General features: G+C 38.8%; 1 protein-coding gene across 2 annotated transcripts; it reads left to right on the plus strand.

Moving 5' to 3' along the window:
* The first annotated feature begins 331 nt into the window (after positions 1-331).
* On the plus strand, positions 332-16435 carry gusb (glucuronidase, beta). 2 transcript variants are annotated; one of them, XM_083531873.1, is made up of 12 exons: positions 332-624; positions 2533-2936; positions 2992-3517; positions 4287-4429; positions 4585-4772; positions 5198-5341; positions 5926-6104; positions 6198-6344; positions 7809-7893; positions 10749-10925; positions 12967-13102; positions 14401-16435. In XM_083531873.1, the coding sequence occupies exons 3-12, from the start codon at positions 3174-3176 to the stop codon at positions 14547-14549; spliced, it is 1692 nt and encodes a 563-aa protein (XP_083387999.1). In that variant the 5' UTR covers positions 332-624; positions 2533-2936; positions 2992-3173; the 3' UTR covers positions 14550-16435. The 2 variants fall into 2 exon arrangements, with proteins under 2 accessions (XP_083387999.1, XP_083387998.1); XM_083531872.1 differs by having other exon boundaries at positions 333-624; positions 2533-2718; positions 3336-3517.
* The last annotated feature ends 2810 nt before the right edge of the window (positions 16436-19245 follow it).

Consider the following 19245-nt stretch of genomic DNA (forward strand, 5'->3'; position numbering starts at 1 on the left):
AGAAAAGATGATGATGATGAGGAGGATGAGGAGGATGATCAGGTGATCAGGAATGTCTCTGGTCTCAGTCATGTTTACATCACTGACTCCCTCTGTCTCATCCATGTTAACCCCAATGAAACTAATGAAGTACAAATACTTTGCTACTGTATTTAAGTAGATTTTTCTTGTATCAGTTCACCGCCTACTTTTGTCATCTTTGATGCGATGATAAACATTACACGATCCATTCCAAATAAAGGGAAAGGCTCAAATAGGAACTGACGCCCTTTTCAAGATGGCGGAGCGCTCGCCGTTAGCCTTACTAGCGCACGCGGGTGGTAACCACGTGACCACGTGACACGTGAAAGATAGCGGAAGTGAGGGAGAAACGCACAGTTCAGCAGGAGAGGCGCTTCTGCTCACTGCAAACACAAAGTGGTAACAATGTGGCTGTTAAATGTTGTATGTCTTGCTGCTGTGTGGAAATTGGGCGAGTCGGTGGATGGCGGGATGCTTTTCCCTCAGGAGTCTCTTTCGCGGGAGGTGAAGGAGATCAACGGACTGTGGAGCTTCAGAGCTGATTTCTCTCCAAACAGGAACCAGGGCTTCGACCAGTTCTGGTTTAAACGCCCGCTAGCTGAGGTACATAAATTACTGACACACAACCATTACACAACTGTCACACAACACCCGCTCTGTCACAGACCTGACGCACAACACTGACACAACCCTAATGTACATCTGACACACGACCCTGTTACAAGACACTAATTCACAACCATCACACAACACCCGCTCTGTCACAGACCTGACGCACAACCATCACACAACCTTGTCACACAACACGAATGTACAACTGACACACGACCCTGTTACATGACACTAATTCACAACCATTACACAATCCTGTCATACAACACTAATGCACAACCATCACACAACACCCACTCTCGCACAGAACTGACGCACAACACTGACACAACACTAATGCACAACCAGTACACAAACCTGACACACAACTCTGACGCACAACCCTGTCACACACTGTTGTTTACTCATATAAAGGAGGCAGTGCAAATTAATGGAGTAAATTATGTGACTAAATATTATATCATAATACTTTAAGTTATCAGGATCTACAGTATCATGATATAATATTTAGTCACATCAGACAGTCTCCAGCCCTGTTATGTATTAATCAGAAAGATTGAGGATTTTTGGAAATCAAACATTTTTCACATCATTTTTTTAGAACCTGAGTGCTTTTGACCTGAAAATGTGCCATGTGGAACAAAGTGGTACAATTTTAACAGCTAACTGTGCACCAGGGTTCTGCCACCACACACCATTTTTATTTAAAACATTGTGGAATCTCAATCAGACAAGTTGGTTCCTGTTATCCTTTGTGTTGTAGCTCACACTTCCTTCCTTCCTTCCTTCCTCTCACACACTTTGTATGCAAAAGAATGAAAAAAGCAGAAGAATTCTCTGAAGACCATCCTGTGGAGGAAAACTCGCTGAGTGTTACAAAGTAACACAGACACTAGCGACACCTTCAAAAATGTTAAATACACTATATGGACAAAGGTTTGTGGACACCTGCCCAAAAGACTCATATCTTATTTTTTATATATCCAATTCCACATTTAGTCCCCATTTGGTGTTATAATAACTCCACTCTTCTGGGAAGATGTTCCACTAGATTTTGGAGTGTGCTTGTGGAGATTTATGCTCATTCACCCGCAAGGGTGTTAATAAAGTCAGGCCTTGATGTAGGGTGAGGAGACCTGGGGTGCAGCCAGTGTTCCAATTGATCCCAAAGGGTGTTCAGTAGGCTTGAGGTCATAGCCGATCACCTCGCGGCATCCTGAGGTTGCGCCAACTCCAGTCGTATCCCACCTCATGAAGATTATGGACCTTCAAAGAGTAGACGCCGACACCGCAAACATCCAGGACCATCTAGAGACGTACTGGTGCCATTTGGATACCACTTCATGTAGAGTCTTGACATTGGATTCTTTGAACTTTTGAAGGCATGGAGAAGCTGGTGTTGGCTCTATGATGATCTCGAATGTTGAGCTATTTTATGAGTTGCTCAGTAGCTCCTCTTTTTATTTATTTTTTTCTTTAGTGTGTTTAAATGCAAGCAAATTTGTGATATTGGTGTGAAACCTTAAATTAAGTGGACATGTGAAATACTGAAATTTGTTTAAATGTTTCTAAAAAAAGAATTGTAACAAGTTGTAAAAAATGTTTTAATGAAAAATGATAAGGAAGTATTGTATTAGCGATTTTATACATTTCTCTTTGTCAAACAATAAAAAATATTGTTGAATCTATCAAGTCCCTGTGAGTTTCTGTAGAAATTATTTGAACCACTTGTATGAAACCAATGCATGTATATTAAATTGTATAAATCTGACCATGCCATTCCAGCCTTCATTGTAAAATTGGTTAAAGTAATCCACTGAAAATGTTTAACCTGAGCATAGACTTTAACAAACCTGTCCCGATCATCATCTCTGTGTCTGTGCATGTGTCCAACTCCAGTCCGGTCCGGTCATCGACATGCCAGTACCCTCCAGCTTCAACGACATAACACAGAACCCTAACCTGAGAGATTTCATCGGCTGGGTGTGGTACGAGAAGGAGGCATGGATCCCTCAGCACTGGCTTCAGAACAAGGACACAAGGATTATGCTGAGAGTGGGAAGCGCTCACTACTATGCAGTGGTTGTAAGTTTATAAAGTATTGATACAGTTTTTAAATCAGTGTCTAACATAAATGATGAAGTCTCTGTAAGATGCTTGTTGTTACACTTCATTTATTCGCCCTTTTTATATGCGGAACAACAAACACGAGGATGCAGATGTGAGTGCCGCCAGAGGGCAGCAAAGCTCATGAAATGTGTTTTAATAATTTTCTTCTTTAAATTGGGATCTAAAAAAAAAGGGTATTTTACTTATGTTCATTGATTCTAATTTTCCCGTGGAACAAGAGATGGTCAGATGAGTTTCTGAAGTCTGGTTAGAAGAAATAGCTTGCTTTTTTTTTTTGTTAGAAAGAAAATCTTTATTTCATGCAATATTGTGCTCAATATAAAAAAAACCCTGTATATCATATATATTGTGAAGGGTTATAATTATGGAATTGTAACCAAAATTCTGATCAGACAGAGGGTGTTTGATTAATGAAATATTCATGCCAAATAAAAAAAAAATGGCACATACAAATCAGGAAACCAGTGCTAGTTTGTTTTTTATGTTTAAAAAATACAGCCAGCAGTCTGATTGTTTCACAGGTTCCTCACTTTAAATGTGCAATAAATAAGATTTATGATCCATGTTGCCAGTGGGTGAACGGAGTCCAGGTGATGGAGCATGAGGGCGGCCATCTTCCCTTTGAAGCGAATATTACTGATGCGATCCGGATGGACGCGACTATGCCGTTTCGCATCACCATCGCTGTTAATAACACCCTGGACCTGCACACTCTTCCACCAGGAACCATCCAGTACATGAACGACCCTACCAAGTAAGAGCTGTTTCAGAGCCCTGGGTGTGCAGACATTATATATAATAGAATATCATAGACAGAACTTTACTAATGTGTCCTAATATAGAACCAGATTGGTTTACTGATGCTCTCTGAATTTGATATAAATGTAATTATAATCTAGAATTATATTTTTTTTTAAGATTGTAGTTGTATTTATTGTTTTGGAGGATTTGCAATACAAGTAGTTTTGTGTTATATATATTTTTGTAACAGCTTTAAGTTTTTTGTTTTTTTGTTTTGTTTTTTTTCCCTCTTTCTTCTCAAAAATGTCAAAAAAAAAAAGCACAAAGTTCTCTGTCCTGAAACTTTAAAAAAAAAAATTTTTTTTTTTTTTTTTTTTAAGCAAACCCTCACATTGGAGAGTTTAAAGAAATGTGTTCCTATGAACAATTTGTACTTATTTATTTATTATTTATTGCAATAATATAGTCTGCCTTGTGAATGAGCAGTTACTATAGAACCAGTATCTTGGAATACATGAATTAATATAAACTGGTGATTGAAATTGCAGAGCTGCTGATGCAGATATCAACAACTTCTGATCAGACAGATTTGTTAACAGTGCCATGGTTCTAACAATATGCAAATTCAGCCCTGGCTCCGCCCCTTCATGTAAAACGTGTCTATAGATCTGTGCTTAGGTTTTTTTGTTTTAGCTTGAGAACATCATCTGGGTATTCGTAGCACTATCAGTCTCTCCTAGTTTTTCAGCACACAAACATTTCTTATTTTGTATTTAATCCAGATATCCTAAAAATTACTTCATTCAAAACACCAACTTCGATTTCTTTAACTACGCGGGTATACATCGCTCCGTGGTATTGTACACAACTCCGAAGGCGTACATCGATGACATCACTGTGACTACTTCCTTCTCAGATAGCACTGGTTAGTGATAACATTTCTGTCTTTATGTTAACATGTTACGGTAAGAATAATCATAACATTTTCTATAGTTTCATGGTTTTAATTTGATTTAATCTTGTTTTTAAAAAACTTCAGCTCGGATACACAGAATTAGATGTTTGTTTGTTTGTTTGTAGGCATAGTGAATTATAACGTGACCCCCAGGGGCAGTGCCAAGCCATTTGTAAAGGTCACGCTCATGGATAAAGATGGACGATGTGTGGCCACTTCTAATGGAACCCTTGGAGTTCTCAAAGTGCCTGAAGTCAATCTGTGGTGGCCTTTTCTGATGCACCAGAACCCAGGATATCTTTACTCTATGGAGGTATAATTGTGGTAATTTGTGTGTGGGAATGAACCACATATTCTGACCCCCATATTGACACTTTTAGCATTTAAATATTTAAAATACAAAAAGATAAGGATGTACATTTTTTGGATTTAGATTCCCCTTTTTCTTGTAAGTTACTCACAAAACAATGAACTAGAGATTCCTGCACAATATGCAAATAATCATTTTAGTAAGCTGGATAAAACCCACACCAGCAGATCCAACGGGCTGAAATTTTGAGAAATTCCAGGACACCTCACATCTCGAAAAGCAATTATGAGTACACTAAACAACCTTTCAACACATCAATGACCAAGTGTACAGTGAATGGGGGAAAAAGGGTTGGGAAATGCTGTTTTTGTGAATATTGTTTGATTTTACTTTTAGATGTTTGACATGGATTAACTGCATTCGCACAGGTTCAGCTCACAGCGGAAAGTGGTGTTGTGGATTACTATAGGCTGCCTGTGGGTATTCGTACCGTCAGTGTCACCAGCACACAGTTCCTCATCAACAACAAACCCTTCTACTTCCACGGAGTCAACAAACACGAGGATGCAGATGTGAGTGCCGCCAGAGGGCAGCAAAGCTCCTGAAATGTGGTTTAATAATTTTCTTCTTTAAATTGGGATCTAAAAAAAAATTTACAGTTTACAGCGGTTTCTTTTGTTTTAAGCCTGTCTTTTGTTCTTTTGTTTTAAGCCTGTCTAGAAACACTATTCATAGTATATATATCATCATATATCATATATATAATTTAATCATATCTTATTAATTGGTTATTTGGGTCTCTGATTTGGTTGATGTTATGCTATTGTGGGTAAGAAAATTCTCAGAGAGAGGAAGGCAGTTCCTTCTCTCTCTTAAGGCTATTTTTCTAACTTTTAAGGGTTATGGCGTTTTGTTTTTGGGGGTGGGTGAACAGGGCAATTTGAAAAATCAATCTAGCTCATCCATAGTGTATGATTGTGAGCAAATTTTCTAACCATGTCGCACTAGATCCTGTAAAAACACTTTACTGAGGTTCTGCTTTTTTCGAATATGCTCCCATGTTGATGAAATCAATGAGCCACAATGAGCAATTTTATGTAGGTTTGCAGCCGTATGTGGTGATTATACAGTAAATATATTTCGTCCTGTGCTGTAGATACGAGGGAAGGGCTTCGACTGGCCGCTCATCGTGAAAGATTTTAACCTGATGAAGTGGATGGGTGCAAACTCGTTTCGTACTAGTCACTACCCGTATGCTGAGGAGATCCTGCAGATGGCCGACCGCCACGGTATCGTGATTATAGACGAGTGCCCCGGAGTGGGTATCAAAGACATGTAAGTTATACAATAAAAATTTCTTGTGTATAAATAACATACCAGTTGTGGTCCACAGTTGCTTTAATAATTATTTACGCACTTCCTCTTCAGACGCAGCTTTGATAACAATTCGCTGGCCCATCACCTTGTCGTCATGAAGGAGCTGGTGAGGCGGGATAAAAACCACCCCTCTGTGGTCATGTGGTCTGTAGCCAATGAGCCGGCATCCGAGATGCCACCAGCAGGCTTCTATTTCAAGTATGAATTAATAAAAGTCCCTACATTTACACTTTCGCTTGATCAAAAGTATTTGCCTTTAAATGTACCTACGTATCCAAAGTACAATGATTTATCATGGCTCTAATGTTCTTATTGTCAATTTAAAGTTTTGCTTAAAAGACTCTGTTGCTCTTAACACACCAATCTAATAATAGAATGATATTAATAAGTCAAACAGAAAATTATATTAATTAAAATGGTCATGTGACCAAAACCTTATTTTCAACGATAAAAAAAAACAAAAACAAAAATTCACAAATAAGGTCACGGGTGTTGCGGCGAGTTTGAATCAGGAGTTTCTTCCATCATTTATTCCTTTGGAAATGTTCTGCTTGCTGCTGAACTGTATGTTGGTGATAAGTCAATGCCACCAAGCGTCAATAAAAACAAGTATAAAACCGAGAGTGCGCTTTACACTAATCTGTGGATTGCTGCGTGTTTGACCGGTTATGTTTTTATCCGCTCATAAATAAAAAGGACTGATTTTGCAAAATGTAGTCGAGTAAAAAGTACGATGTTTGATTTTGAAATGCAGTGAAGTTAAAGTAAAAGTCTCCCCGAACAGAAAAACATCTTAAGTACAGTAACAAATTATATTTACTTTGTTACTGTCCACCAGTGATGACAAATATTCCAGTTGCTTGATAGATTTTTGCAAGTTTGTCAGTATTTGTATAACAGTTATGACATAATGTATTATAATAACTAGGGAGATTTTATAAATAACGAGTTTTCCAGGAATTTGTAAAAAAAAATTTTTTAAATGCTTGCAAAATTGTATAATTATACAATTATACAATGAATTGTAAAGCATATTAATGATTTTTGTCCAGTTTGTTGACTCCAATATAAGTTGTAGCCTGAACTTTACCTACAACCGTTCTTCTGTCGTGAAGTGTACAAACTGCAGAGGGAGACTAGTGACTAGAACTTACGAAAGAATAGTGTTCAGCAGTTTTGTAATATATATTCAGGCGTGTCTTTGTGCATACAATCTTCTTTACATTCACATAACTACTGGAGTTAAAAGCATCCTGTTTTAGAGCTTTTTGTTGTACACGTGTGTGTGTGTGTGTGTGTGTGGCTGCGAGGTGTGTGTAGGCAAAGTTCAGGTTGAGTAAATACAGGAATGCATCAAGGAAAGACTCCCACACAACACCAAACATACCTTCCTACAAGCATCAAATTCAGAAATGTAATGAACGAACGTCATGTGATTGCTCAAATGAATGCTTCCTACTTTGATCTGCGTCTGGTAGTTGGAGAAACTGCTTTATATACAGAGTTCAATGTTCACTTCTTTCTTTTCAGGAAAAGACTCAAAATGAGAAAAACGTCTCTTGTATTTATTGCATGATATTTTTTTCTGATAAAACTAACTTTGACCCAACGCTAGGCTTACTATCAGTGTCTGAGTAAAGTCATTTTCATTTCTCTCTGCAGGCAGCTGATAACGTACACAAAATCTTTGGATCCGACACGTCTGGTGACCTTCATCACAGACAGTAACTATGCCAGAGACTTAGGGGTGAGTCTGTTTTCTTACTCATAATTTCACATCTATTCAGGCTTCTCTCGTTCTCCAAAGTCAATTACATAAATTATTATTGAATTGAATATGAAAACTACAAAGGTCCAACATAGACAATGGAGTCAGTGCATTCAGTGCAAATTGCATAAGACCTATACACCGACCAGGCATCATTTTATGACCACCTGACTAATGTTGTGTCGGTCCCCCTTTCGCTATTAAAACAGTCCTGACCCGTCGAGCATTAACAGAATTGACTATTTCAGCAGTTTGAGCTACAGGAGCTCGTCTGTTGGATCGAACCACACGGACCAGCCTTCGCTCTCCACGTGCATCAATGAGCCTCGTTCACCCTGTCGACGGTTCACCACTGTTCCTTCCTTGGAGCTGCAGTTTTGGAGAGACTCTGACCCAGTCGTCTAGACATTACAATCTGGCCCTTGTGAAACTCACTCATGCTTACGCTTTCCCAATTTTCCTGCTTCTAACACATCAACTATGAGGACAAAATGTTCACTTGCTGCCTGATAGACCCCACACACTAACAGTTACCACGATGAAGAGATAATCTTTATTCACGTCACCGGTCATAATGTTATAACGTCACAATGTTACGCCTGATCGGTGTATATTCACTGTCTTTGGAACACCATTCTGATTTTAAGTAGGACTACTTCCAGAAGAATCTGAATTCTTTGTGGCTTTGTGGCATGGATACTCCGAGGTGTTGTTAACAGTCCTTTGATATTCTGGTCCATGTTGACATGATTGTATGGCATAATGCGGCAGGTTTTTCAGCTGAACAGTCATTGCAGCTCTGGTACTAGCACAGATTCAAGGTGCTGGAATTAGCCATAATTGAAATTTTGAAGGAATGCATGTGGTCACCAAAATATTCTGTAGAATCCAAACGATACACAAGTCTATAGATTCATGCAAATTCTAACCTTGTTATCTGCATGTTGCAGCAAAATTTGAATAGGTAATAAGTAGGTATCAAGACTCTCTGTCCTTACATCAGGGTGGTGGAACGAACTTTCCTCTTCCTGAAACACTTAAACGAACTGATTTTCCTTTTTTTTTTTTATATGTAAAATTTTTAAGTGTGCTATAAATTCTCCCAACAGAGTTTTACGTTGATAGTATTCAAAGCTAGTGAACCAGTGTTGATCTATTCATTGATAGATTGTGTCTTCAAAGCACTTTTGTCGATCGCTTTGGATAAGGGCGTCTGCTAAATGCCATGTATGTAAATTGAGATCCATCAAACCAGTCGCTATTTTCATCAACAACAGTCACATTTTGATCAACTGCCCACAGTTACATGCCATTCCTGGTGATGAATGGAACCTGATGGGATCCTATTGTTGTAGCCCATTCACGTCAAAGTTTGATTTGGTGCATGTTATGAGAGGCTTGATTTGAATGAGTGGTTGTTTGAGCTACCGTGGCATTCATGTCCACTTGAACCATTTCGTCAGTCGTTCCGCAACACCCCAGACCAGTCTGTCTGGCACCAACAGTCACATCAGTCACTGAGATCACATTACTTCCTCATTCTAGAAAATGATTCGAGTGATGAACATCACTGCTGCAACATGGTAAGATAATGGTAGATAGGAGTCGATTTAGCACACGCAAAGGTGTTCCTAATAAACGAACGCTACACGTTATGCGTACTGATACTATCAATAAGTTTGTTTTAGTTTTGTTTGCTGATTCACTTCCTCATGCCAAAGTTAACCAAGTATGCAATGGCATACTTCAGGCATCAGGTCTGTCAGCACAATTGCTCACAGCCAACTTCAAGAACTCAGCCTGAACCTCTCAAACTCTAATAAGTAAATTATTTGGTTTGATTGGTTAGAAAAGGGGCAAGTTTTTGGAGTTTTTCGATTAATATCTAATATTTTTCCGACGTATTTTCTAAATTCACAATTTATCAGCGACTCAGCATTTTAAAACTGCTGACGTCTTGCGGTATTGTCGAGAGAGCATATTTGCAGCATTTTCTCTTTTATCAGGCAATGGTGTCGTATATCAGCGTTTTCAGCAAGGAAAAACCAGAGCTAACATTAGCGTACCTAGGTTTCTCAAGCTTTAGCTTCTGGGTCATTTCTAGAACATACTACATTATCAGGTCTCTGGTGGAACATTCACCAAAAATGGTGCTTTTCTTTAAATTGAGTAGTGTATTTAGAAAAATGTATTATGTTTTTACATTTAAAGGGTTCAATCAAGTGATTATAGTATAATTGAATGGAACGCTGAATAGAACTGAATACACCTTGATTGAAACCTAATTAAAAATTGCAATGTTTTTGTTGTTGGGATTCTGACGATGCTACAACTATCCACGACTGGGAGCCAATGAACAACAAAAAATCTGTCTTTTCACTATGTTTTAAAGCCACAGTCAAACTAGCCAATCATGAACTCATGTATGTGGAAGAGGGCAGTAGAATGAACAGTAAAATGACTAGACTAGACTGGCTAGCGGCATGCGTTTTGAAGTAAGAACATGATCGTCTTTGTCCTCTCCACTTGGTGGCTTGGCGATATAATGGGTATATAATTGCAGGTTCAGGAGAAAATGGGGTTGGAAAAATCTTTTAAATTCACATTTTCAATCTACATTATAAATTGGCATGGGTTAGTGAATATAATATTCAGAAAAAAAGCTGTTAAGGTGCCATAAGATAATAGTAAGTCTTTAGGAGCAAATAGTGTGAAAATGGCTATAGATTATTTGCAGTATAATTCCTAGTAACACTACAATGCAAACAACTGTGCAAGACTGAACCGTTAATGAGCAAAAGTACACGTTTTTAGCCTGTACTGCATTTCCTCAGGCTCCCTACGTGGATGTGATCTGCGTGAACAGTTACTTCTCTTGGTACCATGACCCTGGGCATCTGGAGGTCATCTCCATCCAGCTGCACACTCAGTTTGACGACTGGTACGGCAAATACAAGAAGCCGATCATACAGAGCGAGTACGGGGCAGATGCTGTAGCAGGACTACATAATGTAAGTAATAAATTTTTCATTAAAGATGTTAAGTGTGCCGTGGAAAAAAGCTTTCATATGGTGACAACTTACTTCTACATGTAACAAAGTTCCAGCATTTCAAAGTCTGGTTACTTCCAAAAGCGAGAAAACTGTATTGAAAAATTCCGTAAGTACCGGTATACTTAAACTTGGCTAGCAAAATGTAGACATATTTAGTTTGACACAAAAATATAAAAAAAATCTACATTTCGGAAAAGAAAAAAAAAAATACAGGTTTTAGTTACAACAACAGCATAACCTGACAGGTTTTCTGAGAACACTGAACAAAAATCTGGATTTCTTCCAAGTGTCTTTGTGACTGCAGTGAACACCTGGGACTCATGGGGGTTACGTTCTAAGAGAGCTTTCCGAAAATCCGAACATTTTGGACGCACTTCCGCAACCCCATGGTACCTTTAGTGAATTAATCTGGACATTGTCACCTTAGAAACTTAAAATGTTATGTTATTCCGAACGTTCCTGAACATTGGGTCCCGCTCAGAATCCCGCCAATTTTGAGATGCTTGCTGTTAGTTAGGTTCCAAATAAGAACCCGCGAATTTTCCGAGCCGCAAGTTCCATACCGCGAATTATCAGGGGGTTGACTGTTGACTGTGTTGACTTTTTATTACTGCCCACCAGCCACCTGTATACCTGTTTATTCATGCAGCTGATCAGCCAGTCATATGGCAGCAGTACAATCAGTTAATGTTCACATCAAACATCAAAATGATGGGGGGGAGGGGAGACTCTTTGACCTTGACCGTGGCACAGAAATTTGTATAATAAGTGGGATGATTTGAGTATTTCAGATACAACTGATCTGGGCTGTTCCTAATCTCTAGACTATTCAGAGAATGGTGGGAGAAAAAAAAGCAATCAGTGAGCGGATGTTTGCCAGTGGAAATGCCTTGTTGATGAGAGAGGCCAGAGGAAAATGGGCTAATTGGTTTGAGTTGCCAGGGAGGATATAGTAACTAAATCACTCTTTGCAACCAGCAGAAAAGCATCCAAGGATGCAGAAATCAGCAAACATTGAGGTGGAGGTAGGGGTGTGCGATATTTACAAAAAAATTAAATCTTTTTTTTTGGGGGGGCGGATTTTATCATTGTGCTGGTACCGTGGACACCTGACTCCTAAAATGTTTGATATTCTTCATATTCTGTGTGATGGTCAATTCACAGCAGTGACGGAGATTAATCTTTTAAAATTCTTATCCTTTTATTTTCAGTGCGAGTCCTCTTTTGAGTCAAATTCTTACATTTAATCAGTTAATTAGAATAAGACATTTTGGCTGTTGCCAAGCAAATGAAATCAGTATCAACATCTTTTTTTTTCTAGACACTGTTGCGTATAAAATTTCCTTGTACCAAAAGCCACGCTTTTTACCAAATTCTCATCTTTAATTTGAATATTAAGTCCTAAACCTTTGGCTTGTATCTGTACGATATTATGCATAGTGCTCCCGCCGCATGATTGGCTGATTAGATACCTGCATGAATGTGCAGGTGTTCTGATTAAAATGGATGGCGAGTGTAACATGTTTCTGTATTAACTTTAAAATCACACTGGCCATACGTGCTTTTTGAACATCTTCCACATTTAGTCCCCATTTGCTATTATTACAACCGCCACTCTTATAGGTAGATGTTCCACTAGATTTTGGAGCGTACTTGTGGAGATTTGTGCTCATTCAGCCATAAGGACATTAGAAAAGCCGGGTGGTGCTGTAGGATGAGAAGGTCTGGGGTGCAGTTCCAATTCATTCAATAGGGTTGAGGTCAGAGCTCTATATCAGGCTACTCAAGATCTTCTATGCCAACACATGAAACCCATCTAATAATTGTGCACAAGGACATTGTCCTGCTGGAACAGGTTTGGGTCTCCTAGTTCAGGTGTCCTAATATGTTTGTTTATATAGTGTATATCAAGTCACCACTCCAAATGCTATAAGGCTCAAGCTGGATTGTACCATTTGTACCTTCCTATGTATCCTTTTTTTTTTTTCTTTTCATCCAGGATCCCCCTTTTATGTTTACCGAGGAGTACCAGAAAACCGTCCTGCAGAACTACCACAAAGTGTTCGATCAAAAGAGGAAGGAGTTTGTCGTAGGAGAGCTTATCTGGAACTTTGCCGACTTCTTGACCGCTCAGGGTAAGAAAAAATGCACATGCATCCTTTTCTTCCATTCATTATTAAGAACAGATTAGTGATCATCACTTCATAACACTTTGTACTCTGCCACTGTATGAGACTGTTAGTGGACGCTGTGTTTGCGACAGTACATGGACTACTTCTTAATATAATTGCAACTTTAAATATCACGCTGTCCTGGATCTTTTCTCAAGACGGAACAAGTCGAGTCTCACGCAGGCTCTTAAAGTACAAGTGGAGAATGTGCCTGGAGTATGAATGAGATTCTCAGCATGGTCAAACGAGTGTCACGGTTAGGATCTTAAGTGCCACGGTTTTTCGAAGGAACGTAATGGTAAATGTTGAAATGAGTGGAGTAATTGGAACAGTTTAGCAGCAGCATGAATCCCATAAGAGCGGTGTCACGCAGACAGCCAGCTCCAACACACACACACACACACACACACACACACACACACACACACACACTGATTAATACTGACAGCATTTTTGTATTATTACCTGGAGCTGGGTTGGGCTGGAGCTGGGTTGGTATAAATGCTGTTTATAGCTGCAGAACCATAAAGAACAAAAACCTGTTCGAGAACATTCCTTAATTCCAGGTTCTCAGGTCATTCTTAATGTTTCATGTTGAAAACTTGACAAGTGCTGGAATCTGTCAGACTAGATCCTAACAGGACTGGGATCCTGAGGGATGCATCAAATGTATAGTTAGAAAATTAGGTTTTTGCTTTTCTGCAATATAGGGGCCCAGATTATTTTGCACTGATTTACATTGTGACATTATGACTGGTGAAGTGAATAACACTGATTATCTCTTTATAGTGGCATCTGTTAGTGGGTGGGATCTATTAGGCAGCAAGTAAACATTTTGTCTTCAAAGTTGACATGTTAGAAGCAGGAGAATTGGGCGAGCGTAAGCATGAGTGAGTTTGACGAGGTCCGAATTGTGATGGCTAGACGACTGGGGCAGAGCATCTGTCTGAGTGGGAGGGGCATTACTATCACTCTGTCAATCACAGCGACAGTAGCCAATCGATGAGCTCATATATGCAGAAGCGGCAGATACTTTCTTCCACTTGAGTTGTGTCCAGTGATCAGCCCAAACCAAAAAAAACGAAATAAATGCTCATCTTGGGATTAAATAAAAAATAACAATAATACAGATCTGAAAGTATTTGAAGCAGATACAGACAGTGCTGTTGTGTTGCACCACCTCATTAGCGATGGCAGCATGCTTGCGATGGCAGCGTGTTTGATTCCTTGGATAATCCTATTTTCTCATTCTGTCTCTCCAGGTGTCACTCGTGTGGTGGGCAACAAGAAGGGCATGTTCACCCGGCAGCGGCAACCCAAATCAGGAGCTTTCCTTCTGAAAGAGCGGTACTGGAGGATCGCCAATGAGACAGGTGTCCTGTCCACATGGGCCAAATACCCCTGCCTGTGAAACCTTCAGCCTGGCTGCCATGTTGAGGTTAAGAGAGAGAGAGAGAGAGAGAGAGAGAGAGAGAGAGACTCTACAATCTTTTACTGTAAAAATAAGTTCAAATATGTTTGATTCAAAACAGTGCCTTATCCAAACCAGTTTTTGATCAGATTTCTGGCTTCATAATTCAGGGAAGATTTACATTTTTTCTTACCCACAAATAAGCAATTATCCCGCTCATTTTATCGAGCTTATATTGCCATGAATACCAGGATTTCGCAGGTGTATGAGGTGAACAGCTCTATTACAATACTACTACAGTGGCACCATTCTCAAGCTGCTTTGTACAAAAGTAGATACACTGCATTTTCTCCTCACTGCCTCTACAGCAACCAAAACCCCAGTTCAGTTTCCGAACCTGCAATGAACTTTCCTCACCACGCATCGTTTTATTTTTTTTTTTTTACATTGATCAGACACCCAGCATTTCAGCTTCTCCCTTAATGTTTACAATTCACATTCGACTCGGTGGCCGTGTATCTTTTTATGGTTAGGAACAGTGTTATTTCGTTTCGGGTTCCGAAGCATGAAAGAAGTCTGTTATGTCTTCAGGTTGTAATAAGCATTTCAAGCGTCTCTTTGTTTTCCCGACGTTCCAGGCATGACCTGCATTCCGGCCTTGTTTACGAACCCTCAGAACAGCTACTTCGGCTTTTAAAAAAATAAAAACACAAATACAAACCTACAAAAGGCTTTTTTATGGTTAGATTAGATTGCAGGAAAACTGGGGTTATTATCGATCATTAATTTCAATGGAACCTATAAATTACTGTACGGTAAATCACATCTGGGAAAAACTACTTAAATAGTAACCACATACTGTATACATTTGTTTAGACTATAAAGTCACACACATTTCGGACTAACAAGTGAAAAACCACTCTATACTGTATATCATTATGCTGGTTTACTAATGAGATACTTGATAAGCTCTTTGGCAGTGGGTTATAGATCATGATGAAGTGCTGAGTTGTTTTCAGTCTTTTGAATGGACCAGGATTAATGAGTAGACGATTGTGATTATATATATATTTTTTTAAATGACTGCATTTGTATCTCATTATTAATAGAAATCCTAAACTTGGACATGAAGTTGGCTTATCAAGGAAAGGGGGCAACTCATTTGTTAAGATGTTGGACTTTCAAATCCCAGCCCCATTAAGCTGCCACTGCTGGACTTTTGAACTAGGAACTTCCTTCAACTGCTCCATTGTATGCATGAGATAACTGTAAGAAGCTCTGGATAAGGGAGTCTGCCAAATGCCTGAATTGTAAATATGCTCAGCAGGAATGTTTGAGAAGAGGTTACATATTTGGGGTCTCGTCAACTCTGAATTAATGGTTCACTACCTCTTGGAAAATTGGTGCATTACTTCTATAAATGGCTTTTTAAAACCCAATGGTGTTTACACTTATTACATGAATAATACTATTTTTAATAGTATAAATATAGATGGACCAGTGGATGTTGATCACCCCAATGTAAACCAGGTTAGATTCTGTAGGCAAGGAACCAACCCTGCCATTGGGCCATTGCCCAAGCCAGTTTACTCTCAGAAGCCAATCCCACACCCAGTTAAAATGGGAGGTTTGTGTCCTCAAAGGCATCCGGCGTACAACCTGTGCCGAATTAAATCCGCAATCCGACGATCTGCTGTGTAGAAACTCCTGACAGAAGCAGCCGTAGGAAAACACCATTAGATTTTGTTCCAAATGGATTCAACCACGATTCACATTAGGTTTTTTTTCGATTTCATTTGGTTTTAATTTGCCTTTGAATTGAATGTAAACTAATTATTATTATATTATTATACTATTTTCAATCGAATAAACAACAATTTTTGATATGTGAGTTGTAACCTTTTGTTTTTCAGTATTGTGTATTGCCAATGAAGTTATCAGTAAGTTGAATGCAAATGTTTGCATCTCTCATAAATTCCAGGTAAAATAATAAGAAAAATTCTACACAATTTTCTAGTTTCCAAATAGCAAACTCCAAAAAAAAAAAAAAAAGTACATTTATTGTGTCTACAATATAGAAATATATTCAACCTGGCAAATAGTAGATGCAAGTTATTTATTTCAGCACTTTAATACTGAGAAAAGGGAATGATTTTACTATCATCATAATGTTTTCACTTTACTTATTGTGATATAAATGTCAAATAATCAACAATGAATTAAAAAATAAAACAATTAAGGGATTGTTCTCCGCTGCAATGAGCCCTCTGACCAATCACATTGTTTTAATCGTGTGCTGTGATTTAATTAACATTTAATAAAGCATTCACTTTATTTTAGTAAACAAATCGCAAACTGCAGCTTTGTTTCTTAAATCAGAAGCATCACCGGGTATTTACCGTTTTTGGATTTTACACGGGAGGAGTTTATTTTAGATCGTCTGATTTTAAATACTGATCAAAAGAGAGTCGGAAGAGAAGCAAAAGCTGAGGGAATGTTTTAATGGTAGACCAGTTCCACACAGACACTGTTTGGTTTGAACTTCTATTTCGTTCACAAACATTTTGATCAGTGTTTTGGAAATGCTTAGTTTTCTTTCCTGTACTGTCAAATTTAATTCCCTGGAAAGCCTCTTTTGTTTCTTTCCCTTTTTTGATTTGAAAACATCCTTTTTGTACAAAATGTTTCCCAGAGAATGTTTTCCTACGAATTCTAAAATCCACACCATCCATCACCTTCATCCTCTTAATTATGTAAAAAAGTTAGGATTCTATTCACTATTTTCTCCATCATGCCTCTGGAGGTTGGACGTGCCTGCCAGTGAATCCAACAGATCATAACTTCCAAAACCCAGTTATATCCGAGACCCTTCATAAACACGGACATGGTTTCTAAATGTTTGTTCTGAAACACAAACAAAAGGGAATATGAGGGTAAAATGTTTAAAAGCAGCCATTTTGTTTGTAAAAGATGCATGTGGGCAGGAAGAGGGTGTGCTGTATATGGTTTAAGTCGACAGGTTAAATCCTCACCCAGAGGAGAACATAATACTGCATGTCGAGGGAACATTATAAGCTTTCTTATCTGCCCCACAGGAAGGCTTGCTCAATTCTGCCACCTCTCTTTGCATAAGCCACGACTGCACGGTTGGTCTAATCTCCTGAAGGACAAACTGAAGGCACTTTTATTGAAGGAGAAACCAGATGCAACTTTCTCATTGTCGGAGCGTAACCACGGTAACGGGGTTTTTTTTTTTAATATATATTGACTATCACAGAGTAAAATGACGAACAATTTTCTTCAGGTTTTCTACACTGACTGCTGATTTGCATTTACGGAGGTAAACACAGGACCAAACTTGGAGTCGCGAAGACAATCATTTTCACAAATTCACTCTGAACATCTCGAAATTGTTCTCTATAGATTTTATGTAAGTGACAATTTCGAAGACATACAGCAAAGAGCTTGAGATCCACAAAGTTCTACAAAGATCCTGACTTTAAACACTGAATCGACTGAAATAAATTCAATGGAGCCACGATGTCCATTGAAGAACTCGCCGGGTTTTATGTCCGTTTTTGAACTGCGGAAAAACCTTCAAGGACGAGAACACAGTTCAAAGACTCACAATGGCATGAGTGATAGCTGAGAGAGAAAACTTGCCTTGCACTGAATAGAAAAGGTCCAAAAAAAATATACATTATATTCCTAATATTTGGTGACGGACTCCATCTTCATCCTCAATAACTCAGATAGTAAACCCTGGACTTTGGCACCCCGACACAGCCAGACAGGACAAGGACACATCATCTCGTCTTGTCTGTCAATCGGAAAAGCTCAGCATGGTGGTATTCGTTTGGATTTTAAAACCGACCAGACCTTTTTTTTTTTTTTTTTCCCGTTATTTAAAATACTACATGAAGTTTTAACAGAGTTGCACAAATCTGGTGCAATTGTGGCAAAGCTGAACAGCAAATAAGCTTCATCAAACATTCAGCTATTCACCTACAGACACACCACAAAACATAAACCTTTATTTTCACTGATCTGATCTAATTCACAAATCAGGAACGGGGGTCAAGCAGACAGAACGGCTTGACTGTGTTCACGATTTCAATACACAAGGACTTGAGGAGCAGGTATGAGGGGAAATACTGAAAGGTAGAGGTTATAAATGATGTGTACGTCCTACATTCAGCAGTTTCCTTCAGAACTGATTCCTTGCAGTGGACCAAAGTCTTGCAACCTAGAAAGTCATGATCATCCTCTTTACACTCCAGTGCCAAAAAGTGAACTAATTTTTTCTTTTTTCAATCTTCGCTGTCAAACAAGCCCTCGGGTGAGTAGGAGTATAGTATTCTAGGACTATTGTCTCATGGTTGACCAGGTCATTATGACAAATATATGGCTTGTTCTTCGTGACCATGTGTAACAAAATAAACAATACATACATTGATCAGGCACAACATTATGACCACCTGTCTAATATTGTGTTGGTTCCTATTTTGCTGCCAAAACAGTCGTCTGTTGGATCAGAGCACACGAGTCGCCGGTTCACCAATGATCCTTCCTTAGAGCACTTTTGATAGATACTGACCACTGCAATCCAGAAACATCCTGTAAGCGCTGCAGTTTTGAAGATGTCGTCTAGATATCACAATTTGGCCACATCCTTACTAACACATCAAATATAAAG

This window comes from Silurus aristotelis, assembly GCF_946808225.1.
Source record: "Silurus aristotelis genome assembly, chromosome: 26".
Lineage (NCBI taxonomy): Eukaryota > Metazoa > Chordata > Actinopteri > Siluriformes > Siluridae > Silurus > Silurus aristotelis.

Excerpts from the sequence above, each read along its gene's own strand:
- gusb (XM_083531872.1), top strand. The coding sequence starts at position 427 with ATGTGGCTGTTAAATGTTGTATGTCTTGCTGCTGTGTGGAAATTGGGC. Across the intron at positions 6,345-7,808 it reads CCAGCAGGCTTCTATTTCAA|GCAGCTGATAACGTACACAA; the intron begins GTATGAATTAAT and ends TTCTCTCTGCAG. Across the intron at positions 13,103-14,400 it reads CGACTTCTTGACCGCTCAGG|GTGTCACTCGTGTGGTGGGC; the intron begins GTAAGAAAAAAT and ends CTGTCTCTCCAG.